At 35.2% G+C, this 12942-nt stretch overlaps 1 protein-coding gene across 2 annotated transcripts in view; it reads left to right on the top strand.

The window, feature by feature from the left end:
- The window catches only part of LOC123532158 (deleted in malignant brain tumors 1 protein-like), a 128809-nt gene that overhangs the window by 25000 nt on the left and 90867 nt on the right, over positions 1 to 12942 (top strand). For both annotated transcript variants that reach the window (XM_053517766.1, XM_053517767.1), the window contains exons 11-13: positions 5447 to 5627; positions 6572 to 6706; positions 12028 to 12248. In XM_053517766.1, coding sequence (XP_053373741.1) covers positions 5447 to 5627; positions 6572 to 6706; positions 12028 to 12248 — 537 coding nt within the window. The remainder of the gene's footprint in view (positions 1 to 5446; positions 5628 to 6571; positions 6707 to 12027; positions 12249 to 12942) is intronic.

The raw sequence follows: 12942 nt of genomic DNA on the forward strand, positions 1-12942 counted from the left end.
TAATATCCTTAGATGCGAAATGTCGTTTACATAATTTACACCCTTTATCAAATATCTCATTAAGATATCTTTATATCTACAATTCTTCTTTTCGGAACAGGTCCGTAATCACCTGAATGGTATTACATGTTTTTTAAAAAAATCGACTTTTTAGCTCGATATTCGAAAAATAGGGGAGCTATCCTACTCGCCCCGGCGTCGGCGTTAGAGTTAGCGTGGGCGTCACACAAATGTTAAAGTTTGCGTACCACCCCAAATATTTTCAAAGTCCATTGAGATATTGCTTTCATATTTTGCATACTTGTTTACCATTATGACCCCAGTCTGTAAAAAGTAGGAGGCAACTCTATCAAGCATTTTGACTGAATTATGGCCCCTTTTCGACTTAGAATAAATGTTAAAGTTTGCGTACCACCCCAAACATTTTCAAAGTCCATTGAGATATTGCTTTCATATTTTGCATACTTGTTTACCATCATGACCCCAGTCTGTAAAAAGGAGGAGGCAACTCTATCAAGCATGTTGACTGAATTATGGCCCCTTTTCAACTTAGAATAAATTTTAAAGTTTGCGTACCACCCCAAATATTTTCAAAGTCCATTGAGATATTGCTTTCATATTTTGCATACTTATTTACCATCATGACACCAGTCTGTAAAAAGGAGGAGGCAACTCTATCAAGCATTTTGACTGAATTATGGCCCCTTTACGACTTAGAATAAATGTTAAAGTTTGCGTACCACCCCAAATATTTGCAAAGTCCATTGAGATATTGCTTTCATATTTTGCATACTTGTTTACCATCATGGCCTCAGTCTGTAAAAAGGAGGAGTCAACTCTATCAAGCATTTTAACTGAATTATGACCCCTTTTCGACTTAGAATATGCTTATTGTAATGTTAAAGTTTTACTCATTGCTTATATTATACTATCAAGCACTAAGAATAGTCGAGCGCGCTGTCCACTGACAGCTCTTGTTCTTTAACGCTTTCTTAGCAAATCTCACCATATGTCTCTCAATACTTTCATGTCGATTCATTTCATCAATTCATTCCGAATTTACCGTTAATACATGCAGCTTCGCATATTCTTTAGATTATTTTGTTAAAAAATGCCGACTAAACGTGTCATTTCTTTATGGGGTAGGGGTAAAATATCGTCATATATTGAAAAATTAAAGTCGGTGACCCCAACGTATTTAAAATCAACGGATGTGACGTCGTTAAATAACGTCGCGTAAAAAAGGCGGTAAAATGTAAACATAATTTAAGGTATTAGGCCCCTAATAGTAATGTTTAAAAAATGGCATTTACTGGGTATATTCTTACAGTTGACCGTGCTTCGCACTTAATTGCAATTTTTTAAAAACTTTTACCGTGCCGTTTTTTATAAATTTTGTGTAATTTATGGTATTTCCTCAAGCTCAAGTAGAGACAAATTTCAAAGTTGTGGCCTTTATCCAAAACGTTTGCAGAGACTTCATTATACCATTTTTTTTATGAAAGAAACATCAAATTATTGGTAAACAATTATAAAACTTAAAATAAAAACTGTCAGTATCATTATTTCTAGGGTGCCTCGAGTAAACGGATTTAATGAGATAGAATTCTAACTCGAACATTGAAAAATTAAGGTCGAATCCTGCGGGTCTGTTTTGAATTTTGCTCACTTCGTTCAAAAATAACCTTGGGCAGAAGTAAAACCTACCTACATTTCTTCCACAATATGTAATCTAAAGAATGAAGGCAAAATCGAGAACTTTTACCGCATGTAACTCAGTATTTTTAAAGATGTCTAACTCTACCCCTTCTGTTTCAGAGGTAAATTCACTTTGAACAGCAAGAAACCGCTTATCAAATGATTTTTTTCCACTTTTGTACAATAAATCAATAACAAGTCTTGAAAGAAGTAAAAATTTACAAGAAAAAAAAAGAAAAAAAATTTGGTCCCAGTGGGGTTTGAACCTATGCCCCCCTGAAAATTGCTGTCAAAGTAGGTTTATGGTAGAAATTGAATACTCATCAAAAAGGAGGTACTCTATTATGGGCCTAATACCTTAAGTCTACATTATTTACAATGTTAAATGAATTCAAACTACGTTTCTATAGCCGAACATGTAAGAATTTAACAAACATACCGAACAAATCGTCGGATAGTGTTTATACATAATTTCCTATCCTTATTTATATAAACAAATAGAAACAGGTAGTACTAATCTAATAGCTAAAATAGATATACTCGGCATTATATCATTCTAACACGATCCGCAGCAGTTGGTATATAAACATCTAGCGAAATCGCGTATACATGTATCTGCGATAAAATATAGCCTGCGATTGTAACATGACTGTAAAGCGATTCTACTCTGCTTCCGTTATATGCCGACTGAATACTCGACTTTCCAGTGCTAAGTAGGTGTAATAAAAATTACATCAAATTTTCTGAAACAAACAATTTCTTACTGATGAGTTTATTTTTTTTATCAGCCTTCAATGTACGATGCTATTCCTTGATTTCGTAAATCTTAAGTCTTGACTTACAGATTAGGACATGTTCTATTTCGTAAGTTTTGCCTTACGTACCACCCACGTTGACAAGCAACAAATTGGTAAATAATTAGTTGATAAGAGGCAAGTGAATGAAATTCCAGAAACAATTGCCCAAAAAATAAGCACAAATCTGAATATTAAATTGCTTCCAATGCGTAATGGAAAAAGGATGACACTGAAAAGTTAAAAAAAATTTTTAGCCGCGCCATGAGGAAACTAACATAGTGCATTTCCGACCAGCATCCGCGCAGTCTGGTCCATGCTGTTCGCTAACGGTTTCTCAAATTACCAGGGAAGTCTAGTGGATAAGGTGTCGACCGCTCAATCCAGGGGTCGTCGGTTCGATCCCCACTGGGGTCACGACCATGACTTCTCATAAAACACCAGTCCTGGTTTTTCCAGGAAGCGGACTAGAGAGTGGTTATAATAAGCTTAAAGTTTTCATCACAATCGAGCTAAAATAAATTAGTATAAACTAAAACTAATTGCAATAGGCTTTGAAAGCAAACATCATTGATCCTGACTAGACTATGCGGATGCACAGGCTGGTCTGGATCCATACTGATTGCAAAGCCATTATGTTGGTTTTCTCATGGCGTGGCTCATTTGTGTCATGTGTAATCAAATTCGTGGGACATAAAAAGGTGAATATTATTTTTTTTTTTTAAATTTTAATACTTATATTCTTTTCAGTATCTGATTCACTATGTTTACTAGGTGATTTATATGGGAGTGGAATACTGTCTGAATGTGAAAGATGTACAATTATAAAATTGTACATCTTTGAGGTTATTAGTTTTGTACAACTAGAACCTACCGTCTGTTGAGGCCTCAAAGGATTAGATTCTACTTTGAAAGTAAATAAATTAAATTAAAATTTACTGAATATCGGAAAATTCATGCAACGCTTCCCATTCGTGAGGAGGTTTATATAATAGCATACGGCCAGCCGCGTGCCGTATCGAGCTAAAATGTAGTGCTGTAAAACGCGAAGAATTTGCATGGTTAGAATCGAAATAATATGTTCCAATAATTTTATCAGTTAATAAAATATGAGCAGTCGTTCGAATGCGTAGTAATTAAATCACGAGTACGTAGCACTCGTAATTTAATTATTACGCATCCGAACTTCGGCCCATATTTTATTAACTGATAAAATAAAGATACATATTTATTATTTCTTAAATACAAATTGTTAATTGGTCAATTACTATTAAACAAATCTTCGGAATTTCAGTTTATTTTCAGTTTATGTGTCCACACAGTTTCTTTACAGACACGATCAATGTCATTTCTTACATCGATAGGCATAAAAGCTAAAAAACTTATTCAGTCAATTTCTTTCCAGCATAGTTTTAAGAATATAGTTGAATAACTATCGTACACTGTGCTAACAGAATGTGAAATTTACCTAGATACGCTGATTTATGTACATATTACTACTTCATGTCCATAAAATGGTAGACATTAAACACATTGTCTTGGCCTAATATATGTCACTCTCAATTTGAAACTAAAATCTTGTATATCTCATACTTTCATGCAAATTATGTATAATTACCATCATGAAAATACAAAAAAAAAAGATACAGTTATTTTGTGGCGCGTCTTAAAACGGATATTTGTTTTGAATAAATTTTAAAATCACGTGATTCCGATGAATTTTCGACCGATTACGGAAACGCAATAAACACAAAAGTAGGACAAAATAACCTCCCATGACAGTCTAAGAAAATATAAAAAGAATCATTCGTTTTTCTGCACATGTTTTGACTTCAAGGGAATATTGTACGGCTATTGTAATGTTTAGTAGTATATTTCAAAATGTGTAGTCTTTTTTTAAAGATTATTGTTCTTTCATTTGCTTGGCACCTTTAAGCAACCATCTTGTAAATTGAAATGTGATGCAACCATTGAGTGAAAAAGCAGGGTTAGTAAAACTTTTATTAATAATATCAAATCTACAACTGTTCATGCGTTTTGATGCAGGTTGCTAAGATTGTCCCACATACTGTTTGTCACATTTCTTGCAAGCAATCAATACTTTACAGCTTACGTTATGATGTAAACTGTAGGCTCGACCAGTCATTTGGCTGGTAAATTCTGAACCTGTTTCGATATTGATACAATGAGAACATACTACCATTACATCTCAGTAAGAGATCAAGTTTATCAATTTGCTTATTGAACGTTTGTCTTACTGTACAGAATATGTTTTACTGTAACATCTAGTGATGGGTGTATATTGTGACATTCTGGCAGTCTTGTTATTCAAATAAGAAAATAGATAGCAAACATAAAAAAGATTACTAGAAAGATTAAACATCTAGAATAACTATGAGATACAGCAGCATATTATTAGAAATCCAAGACTTGACGACTTTTTCATGAAGTCATGCCCCTGTGAAATTTAAAATGGCTTTGATTATTATGTTACATGAACAAGGGCCTATCAGGTCATAAAACAATTATTCAACTGAAACCATAGCATTGGTCAATTTCAGATTTAAACAGCCAATCAAATGATTTGGTTTTAGACTGGTCAGTAGATTTCAGTTTATAAGCTCGGTTCAGCAAAGAGTCTGGTTTGAAATCCAGGAAGCAGTCATAGAGTGTTGTAAACAGTAGTCAGTAAAAGATTTTTTTCTGATAATGATGTAAATAGATTGTTATCGGAAGAAATGATATTTGCTTTTAGTTCAAGATAGCTGTGGATATGATTGGGTTGCAGTAAATGCTTTGGTTTTAGACGGGTCAGTAGACTTCAGTTTATACGTTTGGTTGAAATCCAGGAAGCAGTCATAGAGTGTTGTTAACAGTAGTCAGTTAAAAGGTCTTTTTCTCTGATATTGATGTAAAAGGATGGGTAATAAAAGAAATAATATTTTTTTTTCTAGATGGCAATGACTGTAGATTTGATTGGGTTGCAGTATATGCTGGTAACAATGCTAATTCTCTACTACTGGGTAAATACTGTGATAAAACAGTACCGCTGCCTATCAGATCGCTTGGACAGATGCACATACAGTTTTGGACTGACAGTTCTGTTGTTTATACTGGATTTAGAGCCCATTACACGTAAGTGTATTATTTTACTGTTTAAGTTGATAAGGACAATGAGAAGTAAAGTGTCAGAAAAAAAAACATTATAAAGCAAACACTCTGTTTTTGAGGTACTGTGTTACTTACGTTTTAGGACACAAAGATGTACTTTTTAACTGTCCCAAGAGTTTATTTTCAAAAGGAGTTTTACTGAAACTTTAGAGACATTGATTCAGTTTTGGATAATAAGAAATGAAAACAAAACACCAGCTGTTGTCACATCCTCAGGAATCATGATATATGTGCTTATAAAATTAGTCAGATTCAGATTACTCCACAATGTCGAGAGATAAAAGAACCTGCGAATTTTTCATATGAAAGATCAAAGGCTCTTGTTTGAAATGAAACACGTTAATGTTATTTTAGGATAGCGGTAATTACTTAAAGTAAAATTTATTATTGTAAAATTCAACACTGCTGTTAAATGTAGTACACTGGCAGCTAGGTGTAAGGACTGATTAAAGCCTTTGATATAATATTTATTTGTAACTTTTTGAAAAGAACTGTTTAAACATTTGTTAACATTAATATGATGCAGGTTTCGACGATGGTTTATGGTGGCAGCCCAAAAAAAATTAGAACTATTTTTTTTTTACCAGTTTACAATATGACAACAGCCCTCCCGCTTAGCTCAGTACGGAGAGTTTAGCGATGTCTCGAATTCGATCCCCGGGCGGGACGTATTTTCTCCATGACGATTTGATAAAAGACGTTGTATCTGAAATAATTCGTCTTCCACCTCTGATAATTCATGTAGGGAACTTGGCAGATTCTTGCAGAGAACAGGTTTGTACTGGTACAGAATCCAGGAACACTGGTTTTGTTAACTGCGCGAACTTACATGACTGAAATACTGTTGAAAAATGGTGTTTAACCCAAAACAAACAAACAAACAAACAAAATAAATTTTACAATTTCAGGGTCTGCGAGTGTGGTGATGTGTTCACAGAACCTCATGGTATCATTGAAACCCCAGAAGGGTCCACAGATTACCATAACAAACAAAATTGTACATGGATCATAGCTGCTGGGCAAAAGGGAGTTGTACAATTAAAGTAAAGTTTTATTTATATACAAGCTTTTTTAGTGAAAATTATGTTTTCTGTTAGGTTTACCGATGCATCAAAACAATAGTATATCATATGGCATTTATCCAGCTTTAAATGGCGGAGGAAGACCCCATTGCCCCTTCAGGCGCTATTTTCAATCACCCGCCACGAGTGGTGGGCGTTATAGGAATGGTCTCTGTCCTTCATTTCTTCCTTCCATCCGTCCTTCCCTGCTTACATTTGCATACTTAGGTGGCTAGAGGAACAATAGGTAACTGTACTTTTTCTATGATGTCATTACATAAGAATGTATGTGGCTATTTTTCTCTTACATGGCTAAAAGAACAATAGAGAGGACATAAGAGTAGGCAAGTAAATGCCTATATGTAGGAACGGACGTCTGTCCGTCCGTAACATTTTGTGTCTTCCCTGTATCTCCTTAACCCCTTGAAGGATTTTCATGGAACTTGGAACAAGTGATCACCTTATCAAGGCAGTGTGAAGAAGTTATGTGTTAGTCATGTTGGCCAAGGTAACAACTCAAGGTCAAATGTTTGAGCCTTCCATGTGTGTGTTCGGGTTTAACGTCTGTTTCAAACAATTTTCCATCATATAAACTACGGTGTCTACTTGTAGCAGTGAGCACAATGCCCAACTTTATAGTGCTGCCTCACTGGATTATCACGCCCTGTATCTCCTAAACACCTTGAAGGATTTTCATGAATCTTGGGTCAAATGATCACCTTATCAAGGCAATATGCAGAACACATGACTCAGCCATGTCGGCTCAATGTCAAGGTCACAACTCTAGGTCAAGGGTTTAATCCTTCCATTTTGTGTCCGCTCTGTATCTCCAAAACCCCTTGAAGGGTTTTCATTAAACTGTAGTTAAATGAACACCTGATCAAGACGATTTGCAGAACTAAAAATCACCCATGCCAGTATAAGGTTCAGGTCACAACTCGAGGTTAAGGGTTTGAGCCTTCCATTTGTGTCCGCTCTGTATCTCCTTAACACCTTGAAGGATTTTCATGGAACTTAGACCAAATGATCACTTCATCAAGTCAATGTGCGGAACTCATGGCTCAGCCACGTCGGCTCAAGGTCAATTTCACAACTCGAGGCAAAATGTTTGAGATCTGTATCCGCAAAACCCCTTTAAAGATTTTCATGAAACTTGGGTCAAATGATCACCTCATCAAGATAATATGCATAACTTATGGGTCTACCTTGACGAGTCAAGGTCAAAACTCGAGGTCAAGGGGTTGAGCCTTCCATTTCGTGTCCGCTCTGTATCTCCTATAACCCTTGAAGGATTTTCAAATTAATTGATGCCGTCATACATGGACTGCCGGTATATTATATACTTATCAACGTCAACGCTGCAACCCAATACCATCAACCCTTTCAGTGTCCATAACAACGGTGGGGGATTTAGCTGTCTTTCAGACTGTCGTGCTTGCACCTGGATGGAAATGCTGACTGTTAGTTATCCTCCTAGAACCCACATCAGCGATGGACAAGAGGTTCAAAGGCAGTGACTTTAATAACTCAACTAGGAATGTCCCACTGATAATGCTGTTCATTAACATAAATGCCTGTAACAAGTGACTTCGAGACTTCAGGTTCAAATCCCTGTAAAAAAAGAAATTTGACGGTGATTTTCAAAAATCAGGAGCAAGTACTATTGTGAAATTTTAGAAAACATTCAATGAGAGCATTTGTTAGAGCATTCTGTACTGTTGACTGACACTGTTAACTTTGAGAAGTTAAAAATTATTGTCATCCTGTTTTGAATAAATTATGAAATGATTAATGTCTCCAAATCCAAGTATGTGTGTGTTAGACTTCAAGAAATGTGTCTTTAACTGCAAACAGCATGTTCCAAACTACAAGCAGTGTGACTTAAACTGCAAGTAACATGTCTGAAAATACAAGTAATGTGTCTTTAACATGTGCAAACTTTTTCCCTTATTTTTTTTTTCTAATAAGTTTTACTTTTTTTCAAGTCTTATTATTTATTTATTTAATACTCTATTTTGTCTCTACTCTTTACAGTTCGATAACTATGTCATGCGTGTTTACACGTTTTCAAACCAAAATTTCTCTACTTACAAAATGACCTTTCTACTTTTGATTATGTTTTGTTTAAGCTTGAGCTCACGTTTTACGTATACAAGACACACTAAAATATGGAGCCCTGAGTTAAGGTGACAAAACGCAATCTTTAATATTTACAAACATGATGTTTACGAATCCGAACTGTAGATTACATATTGTGGAAGAAATGTAGGTAGGTTTTACTCCCCCACCCCACTCCAAGTTTACTTATAAATGAAGTGAGCAAAATTAAAACAGTCCCACAGGACTCGACCTTAATTTTTCAATGTTGGAGTTCTTGGAATTCTGTGTCATTAAATCCCTTTACTTGAGGCACCCTAGAAAAATAAATGATATATATATGTGAATTTTCTGCAAACGTTTTGTACAATGGCCATCAATGTTAAATTTGTCTCCATTTGAGCTTGAGGAAATACCATAAATTATACCAATTCAAAAAAAAAACGGCACGGTAAAAGTTGTTTAAAATTGCAACACGGTACAAATCACGGTCAAATTTAAGAATATACCAAGCGAATGTCATTTTTTAAACATTTTAAACATAACTATTAGGGGTCCGTTACCTTTAAGTGAAAGAAACAAGTCTTGAACTTCAGGCAACATGTTTCAAACTATAAGCAACCTATTACCTTTTGCTTTCACTTTTCGGATAATAGGGGTGCTATTCTACTCGCCCGGGCGTCGGCGTCAACGTTTTTAGTTAACGGTTTTCGGCAGCTTTTGTTTTTCTTTGTTACTTTTGCTTATATCTTACTGTAACATCACATTAACATTGTTCAGCATGCAAACAAAGTATGTGCAAGGGGTGGGCCCATTATACCCAAGGTCAAGGTCACCAAGGTGTTATACTTAGGTTATAGTAGTCGCAACTTGACCGCGATGGTTGACCTTAGGCAGATTATTCATATCGATTATTTCATTGTAGAAATCAAGGGTGCTTAGGGTATCCGTGTATATTTATATGGAACTAATTTGTAAACATTGAAGTATCAAAGTATGTACACTTACATTTGATCAGGTAAAACTTTCCAATACACTAATTCATATTTACACAAATTTATATTTTCTTTTTCTCGTGCAGCTCGTGTAGCTCGTGTTTTACGTACACTCCTTTTCAATAATAGGTTGTGCCTCATAATGTATTATAATACAAAGGTCAACCATCGGGGTCAAGTTGCGTCCACTATATTTTTAAGGTAAAAGTTTTTCGGCAACCTTTGTTTTTCTGTCATATCTTTGTTGGTTTGTTTTGGGTTTAACGCCGTTTTTCAACAGTATTTCAGTCATGTAACGGCGGGCAGTTAACCTAACCAGTGTTCCTGGATTCTGTACCAGTACAAACCTGTTCTCGGAAAGTAACTGTCAACTTCCCCACATGAATCAGAGGTGGAGAACTAATGATTTCACACATTGTCGTTTATCAAATAGTTAGGGAGAACATACGCCCCGCCCGAGGATCGAACTCACGACCCCGCGGTCTGTAGACCAACGCTCTTACCTACTGAGCTAAGCGGGCTGGTTATTGCTTATATCTTACTGTAAGATCACATAAACATTGTAAAACGGCGTTAAACCCAAAACAAACAAACAAACATAAACATTGTCCAGCATACAAGCAAAGTATGTGCAGGGACTATGCCCATTATACATAAGGTCAAGGTCACCAAGGTGTTTAACTTGGTTTTTAAGGTTTAAGTTTTTCGGCAGCCTTCGTTTTTCTGTCATATCTTTGTTACTATCGCTCATATCTTACTGTAAGTTCACATAAACATCCAGCATATACTCAAAGAATGTGCAGGAGCTGGGCTCATTATACCCAAGGTCAAAGTCACTAAGGTGTTATACTTTGGTTATCTTTAAGGTTAATGTTTTTCGACAACCTTTTTTTGTCATATCTTTGTTACTATTGATAATATCTTAATGTAACTTATATATATAAGGTATGTGCAAGGGTTGGGTCCATTATACCCAAGGTCAAGGTGACCAAATTGTTTTCCTGTTATTTTCTTTTCGAAAGCTCCGTTTACATATCTGACTTACTTTAAAAGATAATGACTTGAAATTAAAACTATTTATTTACAATCATCATCTGCATGCGTGGTTACATTTCCGATAACTCTACTTGTATCTTTGATAGAATTATGTCCCTTTAATACTTTAAGTGTTTGGGAATCTCCTCTTTCTGGATAAAACTTTAGTACAATATATGATAATGACTTGAAACTTAAGATGTAGCTTTATCATCATCATCTGCATGTGTGGTAACAATCCCCATAACTCTTATTTGTATTTTTGACCAACTTATGCCCCTTTCTTACTTAATTAATTTGACTATCTTCGTTTTCTGGACATAACTTTAGTACTATGTATATATATAATATATAAAGAAAAAATAAACAGCATTACACGAGTAACATTATATATATGAGAGAGAGAGAGAGAGGGAGAGAGAGAGATCAATTCATTTCACTGTCAAATCGCCGAATACTGGAGCACGCTGTCTTACGGACAACTCTTGTTTATACTTACAACTTAAAGCGGCATGCCTCCAGGTCGTTCGAATAAAAAAAATATATTTTAGATATCTTGAAATAAATGCTTTATTTCTTAAGATGACTTTATAACTTAATTACTGACAAACTTTATGTTACGGAAACACATGAGAATTAGCTGTTTTAACTACTTTTTACGTTGAAATTCGAAAAGCGTTTGTCACGCTTTTACTCAAGGTAAACTGTCTCGATTATAAATACCTATATTTCGAAGTCAGTATTCACTACTTCAGCTAAAGCGCTATTGGTTACGACGACGGGAAAATGTCTTTATTGCCGCGGCGGTCCGGGGTTCGATTCCCGACGCGGTGATCTTTTTTTCTTGATTTGGAATTTTTAAAATATTTTAGAAACAAAAATTCATATTCTTATGTTCATAATACGACCAAAACTTCAATTTGAAAGAAAGATTATTTTTTAGCCAAATCTGGAGGCATGCTGCTTTAATGTTGATAAACTAGTAGGAGACTTAATGGTAGTTGGCCTTTAATAAGAGTAACAATTTCTTTTCCTAGGATGTGTTCTCCGTTGTCAGTATTATCTTTCAGAGACTGATACAGAAAGCAATGCACTTATATAATAGCACACAGGAATATGTTATCAAAGGAAATTTGACTGTTCCTACCTTTGCACTAATTATTAATTGTGTTTCAGATTCCAGATGTTTGATCTGCAAGCACATTCAACATGTAGCTATGAATACTTGGTTATATATGACGGGCCATCCGTAACATCCCCTTTGATTGGTCGATATTGTGGTGATGTCATGCCTTCTGCGCAAATAAGATCCACTTCAAATACATTGACAATCAATTTTATAACTGATTCCTCTGTAACTAGTGCAGGGTTTAGAGCAGCATATAATACAACATATGGTAAGATGTTTATTTTCATTCTTACTGATTTGGATTATTTAAAGTTTTGGCTATTTTGATATAACATATAAAACCAACTATGATTAACTTCAGTACCACTGCTTGTGAGCTTTTGTGGTCGGTCCGTCCGTCTTTCACTGTCCGTCCGTCCATTTTCTTTTATGAACACGATAGAGACCACATTTTGCAATCAATTTTAACTTTTCACACAGCTTGTATTGGCATCATATCTCAGTTCCTTTCGAAAACTGGCAAGATCCCACCATGATATTGCCAGAACTGTAATTTGTGTAAAGAGGTTGTTGCCTGGTTTTCTTGGGTAAATGGGGTGAAAATATTTTGCCTGCTGATGTTGCATCAACTGGGAACCGGCTGATTGTTATATTAAGATCTGATTAATCAACCAATAGAAATGGATTTTCAGCTGATTGGAATTCAGGTTTGTGTCATGTTTTTGTACCCTAAATAAAAGACGTAGGGCGTGTAGCGTTTTGGCCTTTGCATGTTCCAAATATGACATGTTTTACATTTACTTTTAAGTCAGTATTGTTTCAAAATTTAATAGACAATCCACAGTGATGTTTTGAACAGCAAAAGTTATTACTCAGCGTTTCGATAGAACAAGATATCCACTTGAGTTTGAAGAAAAACATGCAGTCAAACCCAGCTAGAGAAATCTCCTTTGTGATATGAA

This window comes from Mercenaria mercenaria, chromosome 11, assembly GCF_021730395.1.
Source record: "Mercenaria mercenaria strain notata chromosome 11, MADL_Memer_1, whole genome shotgun sequence".
NCBI lineage: Eukaryota > Metazoa > Mollusca > Bivalvia > Venerida > Veneridae > Mercenaria > Mercenaria mercenaria.